Source organism: Alexandromys fortis, unplaced genomic scaffold (assembly GCF_014885135.2).
Source record: "Alexandromys fortis isolate MF-2015 unplaced genomic scaffold, M_Fortis_MF-2015_v1.1 scaffold_44, whole genome shotgun sequence".
Classification (NCBI taxonomy): domain Eukaryota; kingdom Metazoa; phylum Chordata; class Mammalia; order Rodentia; family Cricetidae; genus Alexandromys; species Alexandromys fortis.
The window spans coordinates 7,398,262-7,417,536 of NW_026067921.1; the positions used below are offsets into that span (position 1 = coordinate 7,398,262).

The 19,275-nt window shown below is 42.9% G+C and overlaps 1 protein-coding gene across 17 annotated transcripts in view; it reads left to right on the forward strand.

Moving 5' to 3' along the window:
* Positions 1-19,275, forward strand: part of Rbms3 (RNA binding motif single stranded interacting protein 3) — a 1,002,574-nt gene that overhangs the window by 971,483 nt on the left and 11,816 nt on the right. For 16 of the 17 annotated variants that reach the window (XM_050141447.1, XM_050141449.1, XM_050141450.1 and 13 more), the window contains one exon: positions 17,822-17,899. The exons of the other annotated variant lie outside the window; for it this stretch is intronic. In XM_050141447.1, coding sequence (XP_049997404.1) covers positions 17,822-17,899 — 78 coding nt within the window. The remainder of the gene's footprint in view (positions 1-17,821; positions 17,900-19,275) is intronic. 17 annotated transcript variants of the gene reach the window in all.

The following is a 19,275-nucleotide window of genomic DNA, read 5'->3' on the forward strand; positions in this document are numbered from 1 at the left end:
GCTCCTTGATTCCGTGGTTCTCTTTTTCTGTGATGCGTTTTGAAGTTGAGCAGAATTGGACTAAGATTGGAAATAAATACAGAATTGGGTACCTTGGAGGGGGGAAATCAATATGTGGATTTGAATGGAAGCCCTTACTCAAAACTGTCAGCCCCAAATGATCTATTTCATGACTCCTAGAAAAAAATTAAATCAAACCTGCCAGAGCCTGGGCAGAGCACATATATCCATCTCAGGATGGTGAGTTACGAAGCGGTGCCCTTTCAGACACGGAGGCCTAAAGCCAGAAGGAAATCTCCGTGCTCATTCTTCGCGTAGAGAGAAGACCATGGCGGTTTACAAGCTCAACTGTAGGCATGTGGATGGGAAAGCCCCCCTAGTATTTTAGCACGCTCACGTTGGAGATTTGGCTCAGATGGTGAGTTCAGCTCTCCAACAGGCTGGAGCGAGAGCTCAGTGCTTGAGAGCAATGGCTGTTCTTGCAGAAGACTGGGTTCCGTTTCCAGCGTGCTCACGACAATACAGAACTGCTTGGGACCTCAGTACCAGGGTGTCCACCATCTTCTGACCTTTGTAGACAGCTGTGTGCACCTGGTACACTGAAGCTCACACAAGCACACATACCCATAAATAAATAATTAAATAAACCTTTAAAACGGACCACGACTTCCATGTAAATAAAAACTATTCTTTGTCGCAGTCCTCTGCTGCCCCTGGCATGCTCCTTTAAGCCAGCAGTAATTGGGATGACTAAATTGGCCCTTTGGTTTCTCCCTCCGTGTCAGTAACAGCTAAGAGGATTACCCTGTATTTGGATATGAAAGGGTTTTTTAATTTTTTTTTTATAACTGGTGGAATCTAATCCTGATTAGTCCCTTTTGTATTTATAAAACATACAAAATGGGAAACAAAGCTCTCGACTGAGTGCCCAATTTCACACCCGAGTTGACTTTCTTTGACATGCTTCTAATGTGTTCTCTATTTGCCTGCAGACTGAATCTTGGGTGGAGTTGGGAAGAAATTTCATCATGTTCTTATTTTCCTATTTCTTGTTCCATTCCAAAATACTTCAGCTTTTTTCTAAGATATTTTTTTATTACTGTCTGATCTTAATAAGTGATAGAATCCTCTGTTAAGATGCCTGAGATTCGGCATATTTAACACAATTGTGTCACTCAGCTTGATTGACAGTTGATTGTAATGGTTTAATGAGGGCGAGCCTACCTGCATTACTTCACTGTTGCTGTGGTTACAAACACCATGGCCAAAGGCAGCATAGGGAAGAAGGCTTTATCTTGTCTTATGGTACCAGAGAGTCTACTGTGGGTGGGAAGGTATGGCACAGCCAGCAAAAGCAGGGCCACAGAGGCAGCAAGCCTTATAGTCTAGCCACATGGAGAACACCTAGAGAGGAGCAATAGGAAGTGGGTAGGGCTTTATGGCCTCAAAGTCCACCCCAACTGATGCTTCCTCCAGCAAGGCTCACATTCTAAAGGTTCCATAATCTCTCCCAAACCGTGCCACCAACTGGGGGACATTTCCTAAGCATCCCATAGAACAGCAGATCTGAAACTCTGAGGCATATTACAGTCCAGGAGAGCACTAAATGTCCCAGTGTCCAAGCCATTTTCCAGGCCGATTGAATCAAGAGACCTGTAAATGGTACCTCATGATACCTTGTCAAGTCTTTCCAGTTTGCTCCAGCATTAAATCCAAACTTCAAAGCCCAGAATGCTGAAGAACGTGCCTTGGCTTCACCTATTAGTGCTTTGAAAATGTAATTGAGAAGGATCACTACACTTGGGTTTTAGCTCAGTAAAGAAATTTGTCTTGGAGACATTAAGAGAATCACAGCTAACATCTGCAGAGTAGACACTCTCAGTCCTCAAGGGAGGAGAGCAGTGGCAGCCACAAATGAAAGGGATAAAGAAGAAAGATCAGACAATGGTAATGCGGTTGAACACCCCATTTGGCTTTTAGCAGGCTTTCCCAGAGACAAATAGGGGTCTTCTGTGGGGAATGCCTAAGCTAAAAGGCATAGAACAACCCTTACAAAGAATCTCCAGAGCTGAGCGTGGGTGATGCAGGCTTGCCATCCCAGCTCTTGGAAGGCTGAGGCAGGGGTATCCTAAGTTCAAGTTGAGCTTGGATCACCTAGTAAGACTCTCAAAATATCAAAGGGCCAGGGCAGAAAAGGTTCCCACTCTAGTCTTGATTTGACATGGTTTTTGAAAACCTGGTTTTCCCCAGAGTGTACCAAGATCTCATATAACGTTTGATAGTCAAGATAAGTTATAGAACTAAGCCCTAAGGGCCAGAGAGTGTGCAATGTATCATACACATGTGTACGAGTTCATAAGCACTATTTCATACCTTAGGGAAATCTGTCTCCAAACAATTACAGAACAGAAGAGTTTTATGAACAGAATATAGGGAAATTCAACTTTTATCAGCAATGGAAAGATACTGGGAACCCAACCAGGTAAACAAATGGAATGATGACAGAAAGTTAATGCCAGGATGCAGTAGGGCAAATGTTCAGGAGCATAGATGGGGTGAGAGCAAACAGTGGATCCAGTGACAGGTGCAGAGTCCGCGCAAAGGAATATGGGAGTTTGCACCCGATGTTCTTTTCTTGCTGCCGTCACTCTCTGCTTTCATTCTCTAGGTGCTCTTCTATAAATGTCATCTCAGAACTTGACATCTCCAGCGTCTCTCTAGACAGTTCAGGTTTTTCAGTGAGTCCCATCCTCCCTCTCTAAACCCTAACCTAACAATTTCTCAGGGGCCAGGTTTTGAGGGGAAATACTAGGTTGCTGATGTTGACCCTCCGGTTGAAGTGATATAAATTCAGGCCCCATGATGGGACCTTCGTTGTTGAAGGAAGAGAATAAACCCAGAGTGTGGGTGACCTTCTCCACGTGGGTTCCGAGGAGGTCTCACAAGACTGTTTCCTGGAATGCTTTCATTATGGAAAGCTCTGGAGTTCCTATAAATAGAATGGAAGGATCTTAAGTCATTAGGCAAACTGGATTGAGATGAATGTTGAAAATAGGTACCCAATGGTCAGTGTTCGAGAGCTTCCATCAGGAATTAAAGATTCTTGACAGGCTAAGGGAAGATTAAATGGATCCTGGATAAGACTGAGAAGCTTGTGTTATCTCTGACCTGCTAGATTTCTTGCCAGTTCAACAGAGCTGTTCACTTGTGCATTTCTCTCTAACTCATTATCGCTTCTCTAATTTTTCCTTTCCAAGTTTATATGGTCCCAGTCACATTGAAGAGTCAAACACTAAGATCAATGAGGTTTAATTTCAAACTGAAATTGATTTATTCTAGTATCTGAATTAAGTCAAATGACGACATGAAACTCATTTTCTTTATCCTTGTCTGTATCCCCTCTATGTGTCCCCTAGTTTCACATCTGATAACCCCAGTCCCTACTACTCCATGCATATGAAGTGGCTGTTTCCAGAAGTCTCCATGAGAAGAATGTGTGTTTGAAATTTGTTAAGGAGCAGGTTGTCATGGAGTTAGCACTAGAAGACTCAACATTGTGAGCACAGCTGGATTTAGCAAACACTTTGCATAATGTCTGGAAAACACAAATCCATTGGGCAAGAGACATAGAAAAGCAGGGCCAAAATTCTAGGAGAGTCTGTAATCAACCGAATGGCATCCACCTCATCATGCCCTAAATAGAAATTAAAGTCTTCTAGGACAAAGCAGTGAGGGATGGAGGACCTTAGTAGGGGCCAAAGAGGCAAACCGCAGGATGAAGGTGAGCAGGAATTTGTTTGAGGTATCAGCGGCTGTTATGGCGCCAACCAAGAAAAGACTTGCCTGGTGTTTGTTCATTATTCCATTCATTTATTTTGTACTGAAGTTTCTTTAATTTGGGGTCTCCAAGTCAGTGCACCTTTTCTTATTTTCCCCATGAACGAGAGTATTGAGATTTGTGTTGAAACTGAAGCCTTTTAATTGAGTTTTGGTTTTGTTTATTTTATTGGTTTAAGAATGACATCCTAAACTCGAAGAGAGAGCCCAGCAGGTCAAATGTTTACTGTGCAAGAATAAAGACCTGAGTTCAATGCCCAGAACAGTAATACAGAAGCTGGGAATGGTGGTGTCCTGTTGCCAACCCAGTGAAGGGAAGGAAGAGATGGGAGGATTCCCCGGACCCACGGGCCTCATCCAGCTGAATGTGCAAGTTCCAGGCCAGCAACAGAACCTGTCCTGAGGAATGATACCTGGGGTTGACCTCTACACACAAGTGCACCCAGGCGCACAAATACACACACACACACACACACACACACACACACACACACACGATGTCACCCTGTCTCTGAAGCCTCATTATGTAAAAGTGAGATGATTGGTTGAGACACGTTTAAGTCTGGAGCTTACGGTTTCTGAAGCATAGTATGAAGGATAAACAATTTCTATGAATTTAAGGCTTTGAGGACAGTGTAGACACTTCTTATCTGCTTGCTTTACTTCACATTATTTTCATTTTGACTGGAATTCATCTCCTCTCTGACTTTCTCATAAAAATGCTATTTGGGGGTCACATTAATGAATGTGTTCCGGGCTAGACACACAACAATCATGCCGGCAACTAGAAGATGCATATGAAGATGCATCTCTGCCTCTGTCTGTTGGCCACTGCCCACAGTAGTATCTCAATATCCCTGGCCTCATACTGGGCTCATTCTTGTGGCCTCTCTGTTCTTCTCTTCCATCTGTCTCTCCCAGGTCCCCTCTCTTCTCCTTCTCTCAGAAACAAAAGCTTTTGAGAGCCATCTTCACAGCTGTTTCTTTCATTTAGTTGACTATCTGTTATCCATGTCTGTAGGGACCTACTGAATACCCCAAGTGTTGTCAATGTCATTTTCAAGAGAAAATAAATGAGCGTTTTCTGACCAAACTGAATTTTGATTATATCAATTGTCAAGAAAATGAGTCTTGTCCTGTAATAATAAATGGATACCCAACTATTAACAATATACAACCATCCCTATGCTAAGAACACTGTGCTTTATCATTTATGTTCTCAGTGACTAATACCTTAAACTATGAATGTTTGACTTTTTTTATATTTATTTATTTATTTATTTATTTATTTATTTATTTATTTATTTATTATGTATATAATATTCTGTCTGTGTGCATGTCTGCAGCCAGAAGAGGGCACCAGACCTCTTTACAGATGGTTGTGAGCCACCATGTGGTTGCCGGGAATTGAACTCAGGACCTTTGGAAGAGCAGGCAATGCACTTAACCACTGAGCCATCTCTCTAGCCCCCTAATGTTTGACTTTTTATACAAAAAAAAAATCTAGACATACAAATGTAGATCCCTCTTACCCGACATGTTGAAATCCAATGTACACAGTGTTCCCTCAAACCTTTCATTGAGGAATGACCTTGCTCTGGAGTGCTAGTATCATATTGTTCTGAAATACTAACTAGAGAATTGCTTCTGACTCCTCTTATGTAGGTAATGATTATTTTGATAGAGAAGCTATTGATACTTTTACAATACTATCATTTCTCAGCTGAGAAATTCGTCTGCTGTGTGTATCAAAAACCATCACTTCATGATGAATTTACTAGGCTTTTTAAAATTAATTTGACTTTGATGTGTGTGTGTGTGTGTGTGTGTGTGTGTGTCATGTATAGTGCCTAAAGGAGGCCAGAAGATGGTGTTGGACACACTAGAGCTGGAGTTACAGGCAGTTGTGAACTGTTCAACATGAATGGATGTTGGGAAACAAACTCAAGCAGCCAACTCCCTTAATCATGGAGCTATCTCTCCAGTCCTGAAATTTCCATCTGTCAGCTTCTTTTCGGAGCTAGAACACTTGAACATAAACCAGAATAGCTGTCTTCTTCATCATCTATTCGCCTTCATCTGAAGCATCATGTTAGAGTGCTTTCTTCTCTTTGTGGTTTTGCTTGTGTGGGGCTGAGACCTCACACACAATAAGACATGTGCCCACCATTGATCTAAAGCCCCACCTGAGATCATTTAGTTCTTAAATGATCTTCAGCCTGATGGGGTAGATTAGAAATAATCCCAAGTCACTCTATTGCCAATCATCTAGATATCAAAAGTAAACAAACTGCATTCATTAAGAAAGAGCATTCCCCCATATGTTAAATGTAATAGTACTGCTCACTTGGTGAATATGTTAATACGACTCTTGTCATATTAACAGAGACAACTTCCAAAAGTTGGTTCTTTTCTTCCACTGTATGGGGCCAAAAGATTGAATTTTCAGTCTTGGTGGCAATCACCGCTACCTCCAGAGCTGTCTCACTGGCCCCATAAATTGTTTTCTAACAAATTTCTCAAAACGTGCTCTACTGTAAAGTTCATCAGAGAGAATTCCCATTTGACTTTAGGTTAAACTGGCATTCAGACATTCCTTCTTTCCGTTCTCATAAGTATACAGCTTCTAGCAGTGAGGGTATATGGCGGAAGGATAAATGCTAATTTTAGAACTACTTATACCTACTTATTTATTAAGTTAGAATTCTCTGAAGTCTCAACTGACCAGACTGGAACTTGGAGATGAGCAGATGCCTGGAGCCCTGCTCTAAATCCCTTGGCCCACTCACCGTTCTAACTCAACCATTCTGAGGCTTCCTGATGGTGGAAGTCAAAAGATAATCCCATACTAGTTCAGAATTATGAATGTTAAAGGGTTATTTATTTAGGGGAAAGTTACAGATCACTGTCCTAGATAACAGTCCTCTGCCCCAATGGGGAATAGGAACAGAGTCTAGCAGCCAGAAGCGAGAGCAGGAAGCAAGAGGAAGCAAGCTCATGTGTTAAAGCTTCATTTACAGTATAAGAGACTACCCCCAAGTGGGCTAGTATCTTAAAGGCTATTGGCTGAAGGAGCAGAACGTGCTCCCATAGTAGCTTCTTGTTCTATGTACCCTTGTTCATACTATAGTTGAACATGTTTGTCCAAAGGACCACATTTTTTGCTGTTGTTGCTGACCCGAGGTGATATACTGTTGCCTTTCCATCATCCTGAGGACCCCTTTTAAGCCCTAAAGCAAATCCCCCTGTCTTCGTGCTCTGCAAAGAATGTTTTCTCAGTTTCACGACTTACCTAAATCCTGGCACTTTCTAATAACATGGCTTTTTCATATGGAAAGTCACCTGTTGTCTATGTCCATGCTCCTGGGGTTGGTGTTGCTGGAAGGACATGTGGACAACGGACATGTGGACAGGCAGTGTCTCATCTAGATCTGGTATGACCTCTTCTTTCTTTTCTTTCTTTCTAGTTTCAATTTCATTTTTTAATTAATATGCAAAGTATTCCATTTGGGTCGCAATGAAATGGCTCAGCAGGTAAAGCCACCTTTGATAGGTGACCTAAGTTCAGCCCCTGGGATCCACACGGTAGGAGGAGAGAACCACTTCCTGCAGGTTGTCTTCTGACCCCCACACACATGTGCACACACATGGATGAGTAAATGCCGTGATTTTAAAAGCCTACAAAGTACTGGAATTCACTAATGCACTTTAATGCATGGTTTGTTTGGTTGTCCCTCTCCACCCTCGCCCTGGCCCTTATATCTCTCAGCCTACAGTGACCTCTTATGCACTCTTGTGGCCCTTGTGTTTTAGCCTTCCCATTGGTAGCTCTGTCACCAAAGGCTCTTTCCTTCCCCTCCACCGCCCTCATCATTACCCTGGTAGCCTGAAGACTCAGCATGGCTTCTAGTTTCCACCTCATTCACACCACAATTCAGTGTCTTTAGCCTCCTCATCACTGACAGCCTTGAAGCCATGTCAACACAGCAATCGCCTTTAAAGACTAGAATCTCATTACAGATGCTTATCTAGAGTTGTTAGAAATAATGGAAATGGGTTAAAGTTGACCTCAAGAAGCAATTATATAATATGGTATTCTAAGGTAATCATTCTTCTGACAGCTAGCAAGCAAATTATTCTTTACTCTTAGGATCACACATCTTTTCTGTCTTCCTCCTGTTACATTATGGAACTGCTAACTCCATTTTTCTGAGCATAGATGAGCCAGGGCATCATGTTTTCTTATGCACACTGGCCATTTCCATACACAAATTTGTTCTGAATTTCTTGTTGCTTTAATGACTTTCATATTGGCTTCGTTGTAGATCCCCATGCCATTGTAACAAGTTCCATAAACAAGGCAGTTGAGCTAGTTCATCTGGTGAAGGTCCTTGCCACCAATGATGGCCTTGCCTAGACCCCAGGATGCGCACGGTAGAAGGAAAGAATCCACTCCTACAAATTGTCTTCTGACCTACACATGAGCACCATATGAACACACACACATATACACACACATATGTACATGCATACACACATACATACACAGACACAAATACACACACTTTAATAAATGTAAAAACTTTAAAGAAATGATATGGAGAAGTGTGTGCATATCTATGGAAATGCACATATACACATAATTAGAACCTTAAATTATAAAATTGTTAACATCTTTAAATATAATCATATTGTCTATGACTGAAGGTGGTTCTATTTTTTCCATCTCTATGTATTCCATTTCTTGCCATTATTTATTACTTAATCCAGACCTTAAGGATATTACTAGAAGAAGAGCGAGGGAAGAAGTTAAATTTCATGCGAAAACCCAAAGGAAATTGTTGCCTATTTCCAAAGTTAGTTGCATGGTTTTTGTACATAGATTTATCTATGTTAGTCTCAACAATGTCCAAGCTATTCTTTAGAAACAGATGACGTATTTTATCAAAAAAATGGATTCTACGTCCTTTGAAACAATATCATAATTGCCTTCTATTTCCTTCCAGTGTGGCATAGTCTGTTGATTTCATTTCAAATTAAGCATGCCTTGAAACCCTGAATTAAACTCACCCTAGACATGGTGCATATTTTTAGTGAACTAAAATATAATTTAAGAAACTTATATGTGTGTTCATGAGGGATACTTAGCTATAAATTTTCCTTCTTATAATGCCCCTGTCCTATTTTGGCATAAAGAACTTGCTGGATTTATAAAACGAGTTAGGAAGTAGCCTTTGGTATTTCCTGGAAGAACTGACCCAAGATTACAATTATACATTCCTTAAATACTTGGCAAGCTCACCAGAGGAGCCAGCTGAAGTCAAATTGGTTATTATAGATAGTGTGGGATAATTAATTCAATTTGTGGCAAAGGTATGAAACTAAGCAGGATTTCTCTGACTTTGTGTCTGTTCTGCTCAAGCCTGCTTTGGCAATCTGTCCATCTCACGTAAGCTGTCAGGTCTGTTGATGTTGTTCATGACGTCCGTTTCTGTTTTCTTCTTTCCCACCCCATGCTCTACAGAGCTGTATGGGTTGTTCTCACTGCCTACCATGGATAAGCTCATAACTTACAAATGATCTCAGCCCAGACAGTCAGTTCTCAGTTTATCTGATTTGTTATCTAATTGTTCAGGGACCTCTGTGCTAGCTGAGCCGCTACTATGGCTGTTGGTTCTCTGATTTCCTGACAGGACATACCTATCACACACACACACAAAAAAAAAAATGAAGGAAGGAGAATTCATAGTGTTTCTAAAGGGTTGCTTCTGCAGCTAAAGAGATGGTAAAGTGGTTTAAAAAAAAAAAACCTTACTGTTCTTCAGAGGTCCTGGGTTCAATTCCCAGCATCCATGTGGCAACTCACAACCGCCTGTAACTCCAGTTCCAGGGTATTTGATGCCCTCTTCTGGCCCCTGCGTACATATGATACACAGAACTATTTCAAATTAAAACTTTAAGGCATCCGTTATTATCAGCTTCACTTCTATAGCATTTCATTTCGTTGCAATCACAGTGAGCTCTACACATGCAAAACCTTAATAGGCGTTCGCTTTTGCAACATATTCATTAAAGCTGCCTAAGTGTGAAGGCCTCTGCGGGCTGCGAGAAACACACACAATTCACCACTTTCCACTGTGAGTCACACGGGTGGGGGATCCTAAATGTCCTGAAGAAAAGCAACGAGGTTCTTCTTCTTGGCCCACACTCCAACAGCAAGCAGGCCTTGGTGTAGACAGGGACAGCAATCATGCTTCCACCCTAGCGCTTCTGTGTTAGACTCAGGAGTTGTGCTGAGTGTTGCTCAGTTATATCATGGCCTGTGCATGCTCATGAATTCTGTCCAACAAGTCCACGGACAAGTCTCCTTTCCCAGTAGACAAGAGAACCTGGTGTGTGACTCACCACCTACCTTTGAAGAACGGCTAATGACCAGTCCCAACGATCTCCATACCAACACCTTAGAAATAAAATACCGCGTTTCACATATCATGGGTAACTTACGCATTATAAAACAGAAGTCACTGTCCTTTGTGAGTGATGTCGTTCCTTTCCTGTTGTGCTGATAGAATACCCCAATTAGAGCAGCTTCAGGGAGGAGGGGCTTATTCTGGCTCACCACCGGGGGATCTAGTACAGTCCATTATGACAAGGAAGCCCTGGCCGTGGGGTCGAGGCAGCCCATCCTGTGATTCTGCCATCAGGAAACAGAGAGATGGCTGCACTCACGTTCTGCTGGACCCCCAACGATAGAAGAATGGTCCTGCCCACTTACAGGGTAGACAGTTACCACCTCGACTGACCTAACCAAGAAGACGTTCCCAGTCGAGATAATCCCTCATGGTTGCGCCTGGAGGCTTGTCTTAGTGTGTCTCTAGATCCTGTCAGGTTGACGAGGGCTCTTATCATGGTGTACATCCACTTTGTTACCCAGCGCTTTGTTAGCACAGGGAGGAAGAGCTGAGCAGTTGGCCTAAACCTGACCTCATTTGGCATGCTCTCCGTGGAAGGACAGTCTCCAGCTGTCTTCTGTATTGATGGGATCATCTATTCAATGGCGTGAAGACCCACAGAGGCTACTTAGACTTCTTCAGTGGCAGCTCTTTTAACTCTGTTCATCAAAGTAAGCACATGAATGGCATCTTACCCAGGGCCACGCATATGGTATCTCAACTCTGAAATGATTTTATAATTAAACAACAAAGCAGTGTCCTCAAAGCTCCAGAATAGGACTACGGAGATGACTCAGCAGTTGAGAGAGCTTACAGCTCTTCCAGAGGACTCAAGTTCAGTTTCCAGTGCCCACTTAAGGTGGCTCATGGCCAGGTAACTCCAGCTTTAGGGGCTCTAATGCCCTCTACTGTCCTCCGTGGGTACTACACATGTACACCTACACAAAATTAAAAATAAATCTTAGGAAAGAAAAAAACCCACAACCACAATAGGACTCCTTGAGATACCACTTTACCTGTGTCTCAGCCACTTGCCCAATGAATCACAGCTTGGTCTGGACCCTGCATCTTCAAGGCTTTGGCTGTGGTTTTGGAAGTAACCCACACCACTTGTCCTTAGTCTTCCACAATCTCCCCTCCAGGTCAGGTCAGCAGCCACAGGGACATAAACCCCTATAGCTTCCCTGCATACCCTTTATCGGCTTTTTGTATTTCCTGGGGCTAGACTGCCTCCATTTTCTGAAGCATGCTCCATCCTCAAGACTTTATAGACATCACTGACAGCACCCAAGTCTAATCATTTTGCAGCTCCAAAGGAGCTAGCTGTTTCAAGTATTTAGCAAATTCCGAAAGGGTGGACCTTCTTCATGCCTTCCAAATAACTGAAAGAAGGTGCCCCCCAAGAATATGAAGTCCCTGGTTTTGTTTCAGTTTGATGAGGAAGTAAGCCAGTCCAGAAGTGATTGTTTTCAGGTTTGTTTTTTCTGTTTCCTTTGAAACAATCAACAACCATTCAGAAGTAGAAACATGTTGTCCCAATTCAAATGGGAAAAAGCAAGCTACCTTTCTAGTCTTGCATTTCTCCATCCTTTGCCCACAATTCTCATAATGACGCAGTGTCTAGACTACTTGGAACAAGTGAAAGAGTCTGGAATTCATTCTGTGGCTTTGCAAGTGGCCATTCAGCACTTCACCACACCTCTACAGCAAAGCCCGTGATCTGGAGGACAGAGAGAATTTTTCAAGTGGTTGCAAGAGAAAGACATCCATAAATATATAACCTAAATCTGCTACTATATGGAAAAGATTATACAAATTCATCCATGTTATCTGCCTTTTCATTTTAATATAATTCCTTTCCACAGCTCAATCAATAATATAACAAATAAATAATTTGTATTTATAATAATTTATGGCAGATATTTTGTAGCTTTTGGAAGACAACCATTAATAAATAATTAGTCTAGGGTTGGCAAGATGTCTCCATGTGTAAGGGTGCTTGCTGCTAAACCTGATGATCTGAGTTCAATCCCTGGGATCCACATGATAAAAGTAGAGAGTGAACTCTGAACTTCTCATGCACTGTAGTTTGCGTGCACCACACATGTGCCTGTGTGCATACAAAACAAATAAAATGTGATTTAATAATAAAAGCTAAAATTAATATCCTGGAGCAGGCATGCCTATTCCTGTAAAGTTGTCTTATTAAGTAACCCAGGGTATTGGCCAAATCAGAAACGATAGAATTGGGCTCAGTGGCTTAAGTACCTTAAGTGCCTCCCACAAGAATGAGAATCCTAAGCTTGATTCCCAACATCCAAATATAAGCCAGGTGTGGTTTGCACAGCTCTAAGCCCAGCCCTGGTAGTTCTGCATACCTATAAGCCCAGCCCTTGCAGGGATGAAAGTAAACAGAGGCCCTGGAGACTGATGGTCAGCCAGTCTAGATGGTCACTGAGCTGTGGTTCAGTGAGAGACCCTTTCTCAAAGGGTAAGGTTGAGAGTGATGATGGGAGAGCCGAACACTGTTTACCGAAACTGGATTGTCAGGTCTGCAGGCAGTTTGTTGCACAGAATTCCAGCTGGATGCTGCGAGAGAAAAATTGAGAGCTGAGTTTGCGGTCAGTGCCATAGCCGTTTCCCCTGAGTGCTCTCTCCTAACTCAGCAAGGCTGTCGCTCCTTCAGGCTTCACCCCAGAAAGTCTGTCAGAGGAGAGCCTTGCCTTCAAAGTTTATCCACAGATAATAGTCTTAAGCATCTTAAATCCACACAGCACTGGCTTGCTTAACATAATCTGCCCTTAATTTTCAGAAGATCTGCCTGTTAAACTTTCTGTGACAAAAGAAAAGTAGCCAGAAAGACACTCCTGCTGAATACTCTGTGCTGAAAAGAGCTGAGCCTGGGATAGAAACACCTTTACTGTCTCTGTTTAGAACAGTGGCGTGGCATTACATTACCCAGTGTGATAGGGTAGTCTAGCCTATAAGAAAATTAGAGGTTGTGCTTACAAATATAGAAAGGCACCCAAAAGAGGCTGGGGAGATGGCTCAGCTGGAAATGGCTTGTGTTGCAGGAACAAGGACCTGAGTCAAATCCCAGAACACACATAATCAAAGCCAGGTGTGGTGATACATTCTAATTCCAGCAGAGGATAGTGGGGACTAATGGATGTCTGAGCCAGTCAGCCTACCCTGCTGGGCAATTTCTAGATCAGTGAGAGACACTGTCTCTCCAAATGGCGGATAGTTTCTTAGTAATGATAATGGAGGCTGTCTTTTAACATCTACACTTGTGCAAATACGTGCACATATACCTGTATACACACATGCACACATATACACAAACATACACACACACAAATGTATGAAAAAATCATAAAAAATAAGTTGGTGACATGTGATCATGTTTTGAAGGTTTAAAAAAGTTATTTGATTGCAAGGTGTGTGTGTGTGTGTGTGTGTGTGTGTGTGTGTATTAGAGAGAAAAAGGAGAGAATGTGTGCGTTTGTGCACATGAGTGTAGTACCCACAGAGGCCAGAAGAGGTCAATAGATCACCTGAAAGTGGAATTATAGACGTTGTGAGCCCCATGAGGGTGCTGGGAACCAACTCTGAGTCCCTGGAAGAGCAGCCAGTGCTCCTCGTTTCCTGCTATAAAATGAGTGAGCCAGTCTGCAAACTCAGACTTCTGAGGAGAATCTGAGTGTGAATCCCTCCATACACACATCACTTTTTTGCCATGTTCTAAACCCAACTGAATGTTAGCAAAGGAATGAAGACTTATTGATTCAGTTTTACAGAGGCAAAACACAGATGGGGCTTTGAATAATCCAGTCGTTTGTGCAAGCTTAGCTATGAATCACATAAAACGTTCTCATTAACCAGACTGCTTGAGAATGCTTTAGCTTGGCAGGGAGGTCTAAATAATTCACTGGATTCCCATATCAAAGTCAGATATGCTTCCTTATAGATACACAGAGGAATGTGAGTACACCCCGGGGACTGGTGACATCATCCCCGTATCCAAATGCCATGCATTTGTTATCGGATCCAGGTCAAAGTTCATAATTGCTAACTCTAGAGTATAGAATACCCCAGTGTTTTCCATCCCCGCCTCCCTCAGATCCACAGATGATACTGATCCTCTTGCTAGACAAGGAGAGGAATAGTAAAGTATCCCCAAAGTCTGAGCATGAAGACCAGCAATGCTGCTCTGCCCTGAGGTAAATCATATACACATGGCACAAACCTGCTGTGGGATCTGAGATTCAGAAAATCAAAGGACATTCCCTAGAAATAAGGTCTAAGCAAAGGTCCTAGATAAATAAACATTTTGAAAATGCTGTCTTAATCAGCTATATACATGCTTTTTAAAAGCATGAGTCTTCAGCTCCTTAATATAAATTATTATATTAAATTTTATTTGCCAAAAGAGTGGACGTATCATATAACGTGGCTGGAACCCACATTACAAATGCACTGTAACCCAGGGTGTTTTTCTCTCCAAACAAATAGTGCTTCTGGAGCTGGAGTCACAGGCGGTTGTGGGCCACACAGTGTGTGGGCAGGGAACTAATCAAAGTCCCGGTCTTCTGAAAGAGCAGCAAGTGTCTTTAATAACTGTGCCATCTCTCCAGCACCTGTAGGGGCGTTTTCTTTGACTAAGCACACATCTAGCCAAAGGGTGCTAGGTGGGAAGGTGCATTTGTCACAATGTCACTCTAATATTCTATACTTATCTGAAAACTTGGAAGAAGTTTAATATCTGAATATTTACTGTCTACTCTAGGGTGCAAAATAATGAGAAGGACTGGCCGGGGAATTGGCTTTAAGGTGGACAGACAAGCCATGGAGCGGTGTGAAATTGAGATCCCGATAAGCGCGGAATGACTGAAGACCATGAAGCATGTTAATTTGTAATGAAATATAAGGATTTGACATGGATACGTGTGTGCGCGCGTGTGTGTGTGTACACTTGACAGTGTGCTGTAACTTGCAGGACTCAGAACACCTCTTCCGCCATTGTGGGTCCTTATGATCCAGTTCAGGTTGTCAGACTTGGCGGCAAGTGCCTTTACTTTCCTACTGAGCCAGGTAGCTGGTCTTCCACATTTTTATCTTCTCAGATTATTTTATTTTGTGTGTATAAGTATTTTGCCTACATGTATGTGTCTGGCGCCTTTGGATGTCAGAAGAGGTCATATCCCCTGGAATTGCAGCTAGGGATGGTGGGAACTGAACCTGGGTTCTCTGCAAGAGTAGCAAGTGCTGGTGTCTTCGTAGTCAGGTCTCCAGCTCTGGTTACTGAAATACTGAACCGTGTCCCTCATTGAACCTGGGACTCACTGCTCAGCATGACTAGCTGGCCAGCAAACTCCTGGGTTCATCCTGCCCCCTCTCCCCAGCATTCCTCAGTTGGCCACCCCTGCATTGTGTATTTATGTGGGTGCTGGGGCACTGAACTGGGGTCTTTATGTTTACTCGGGAAACACTGACTGAGCTACCTCCCAGTGTCTCAACTTAGATGTTTTATTCAGCCATTGAATGATCCCTTCCTGGGCCCTGGACATCCGGAAAAGTCAGAAACAAATAAAACATGGCTCCTGTCTTCCAACAGATGGCATTCTGACCATTTCGTGAGAGGCGTGACAGTCGCCTTAAGAGCCCCAGGGTCTCTGGTGATACGAAGTGCAAGTGCAGATGGCACTTAGCCTTTCCAACAGTTGCTCTGTCCAAATTGCAAAATGGGATTTTGTATGGCTGAGAGATGAGCTCAGTTGTTTGCTTTCTGCACGTGCGCCGAAGACAATGGTGTGGCTTGTCTGGCATAGGGTTTTTTAATAAAGACATTTTTTTAGCAAGCATATACAATACAACTGTGCTTAGTTTAGAATGAGCATGAGTGTATTTCAAAGTCACTTGATTGCTCCAATCGTGTGTATAAACATTAAAGAACCCCAGCTGATGGGCTGGATGGCCTTCATCCAGCCTTCATCCAGCCTGCACCTTTGCACTAGTGTGCATGTAACCTCCAGTCTGGGCTTTACTATCTGTCTGTGGCCTTACTATTTGACCACAGCCATTTGGGAAGCATCTAGGACCAGAGTCTTTGGGTGTTTTATGAAATCCAGTCTTAGAACCTTTGAGAGAGAAGAAACCTTTCTTCAGTGGCCTGACTCTAGCCCTGCAGTTTTGGAATGTGGATCAAGGTTTAGAAGCCAGAAAACAGAGTGCGCCATCCTTTAGTTCATGGAGAATAGGGTTACAGAGAGACTACACATTACAAATGGGAATGCAGGCCATAGTTAATCCAAATGTGTGTGTGTGTGTGTGTGTGTGTGTGTGTGTGTGTGTGTGTGTTGGGAATGCAGGCCATAGTTAATCCAAATGTGTGTGTGTGTGTGTGTGTGTGTGTGTGTAGGGGTGTATGTGTGTGTCTGTGTATGTGTAGAGCTATGTGTGTAGGGGTCTCTGTGTGTGTGTCTGTGTGTCCACATCTTTTTTTCTGAAATTCTCCCCTTTCACTACAGAAAATACATCTGTTATCCACAATAATTTACAAATAGTAAATATCATAATTTACCCCCAAAGAATTATTTTTTTATCGTTTTTAATTATGTGTTTGTATGTGAGGGCTGAGTGTGTGTGTGTGTGTGTGTGTGTGTGTGTATACATGTGTACAAGTATCTGAGAAGGCCAGAAGAGGGAGTCAGTTCTCCTGGAGCTAAAGTTACAGGTGATTGTGATCTGTGTGACAAGGGTGCTCTAAAAATCAAACTCGGGTTGTCTGTAGAGGAGAATACAGTCTTAAAAGCCAAGGTATGTCTGCAGCCCTCTGGACAGTTTTTGAAATAAGGTATTAGGAAGAAAATACTCTCGGTGCCTTGAGGATGGGATGGGAAAGGGGGACAAAAGAAACTTCAGCATTACCTGGAACCCCCACCTTTGCTGTGCTTTGGGGTGGAACTCACAGCCTTGTATGTTTTAGACAATCACTCTACCACTGGGAGACATCCCCAATCATGTGTTTTGTATTAACAGAGGTGATGGGGAAGCAACATTTGCCCATTGATGTATTGCTGTGTAAATATTTCTTACACCGTTCCTCGACATTTTAGTTAGAAATCATTGCTTCCAAATGAAGATGATGATTCATTCATTCAACAAATGCCTGTCAGGAGCCTGCTGGGTGGTGGGTTCTACGAACAAAATGGAGAAAAGAGCCAACACCATCCTCACACTTACAGAATTTGCACTCAGATGTGAAAGTGGAGGCAATCCAGCTCTTACATTGAGTGCCTAGACTGCATCTTGGGGGGGGGGGCTGAAAGGGCCTGTGCTGTTATGGAAAAGATGAGCTCTTGCTGACACAGGATCAGCAAGCAGCAGTCTCTGTTGATAAGGCCTGCCATCGTTGGTGAACGTGGAGTTTAACCAGGCATGCGCTCTCCTTTTGTCATCTCATGCAGCGTCCGACCTTTTCTCTGGTTGCAACCCCAAGTTCATGTGCATTTTTCTTTGATTCTCTCTAGTATATGACTGCTGCTCCTATGCAAGGGACCTACATGCCCCAGTACACGCCTGTGCCTCCGACAGCTGTTTCTATTGAAGTAAGTCTATCCTGTAACCCAACAAGGCTAGGGAAGCAAAATCTCAGCCACAAGGGTCCCCATAACCCAAGGAATCCTCACATAAAAGCTTTATGCTGTTATGAAGCACATTCCTGCAAGCTGAGCATACAGAAGTCTATACGTCAGCTCAATCAAAACTACATCTTACTTTGCACCTGCAGTTAACCAGTCTTACACAGAGGTACGAAGGAGGGCTGGTTTGCATATCTAGACAGCAGTCTAAAGGAGAAACCCTTTCCCATCAACTGCAGACCACAAACATGCATGAGCAGAGATGAAGAACAGTTTATAACCTGCTCCTGAGAGGGGCCCCTGGACCAGCACCCTGGATCTCTGTCTTAGTTCTTTCTTGTTGCTCTGATTTAAAAAAAAAATGCACAGCAAAAGCAACCGAAGAAAGAACAAACCCGTCCCAGTTCCCAGTCCATCATAAGGTGGGGAAGTCAGAGTCAGGTGAAGCAGCTGCTCACAGCACAGCCATGGCAGGAATCAGAGAGCAATGAACTCACTTGGCTGCTCAGCTCCCCTTTCTCCTTCCTCCATGTATACGGTCCAGGCTCCCAGACAGAGCATGGTGCCACCCACAGTTGGCATTCCCACCTCATTGATGCAATCAACATGACCCTCACACCGGTGTATCCTGGGCTGATCTCCCAAGTCTTCTGTCAAGCTGAGGACTAAAATCAATCATCCCTATATAACCTGGGAGTCTGTTAGAAAGGGAAGGTATCGGATACCACCATTGGCTCTGTTTCCTGAATTTAGTTAGGTGTTAATTTTAAGATGATCCCTTGAGAATCCAGATGTTCATGAAAATGAGGCAGCACCTTGATTCTCAAACTCTTCTGCTCATTATAATTACTAGGGGATGGATGCTTTAAAAATATGGATTCCCAAATTTGACCACAAGAGATTCTTACTGATTTTTCTGGAATATGTAGTAGGTTAGGCATATTTATACACTTCCAGATGTCACCAGTAGGTATTAAGAACCAGCTTTTAATCTCAGCTTTTAATCTCAGCATTCAGGAGGCAGGGGCAGCAAGATCTCTGAGTTCAAGGCCAGTCTTATCCACAGAGCTAGTTCCAGGACAGCCAAAGCTACAGAGAAATGAAACCCTGTCTCAGAAAAAATAAAAAAAAAAGATTTAAGAACCACTGCTTCAGTTGGGAGTGTAGTTCAGTCACACAGCACTTACCTGGTACATCGAAGATGATGGGTTCCATCCCTAGCTCCCTAGGGAAGAAATTAGCCAAAGCCCTCTGTTCTAACGAAGGAACTCTATACTCTAGCTTCCTATAGACAGGAGAGATGTCATAGAATCGCTGTGGATATCATGAAGGACATGGTCATC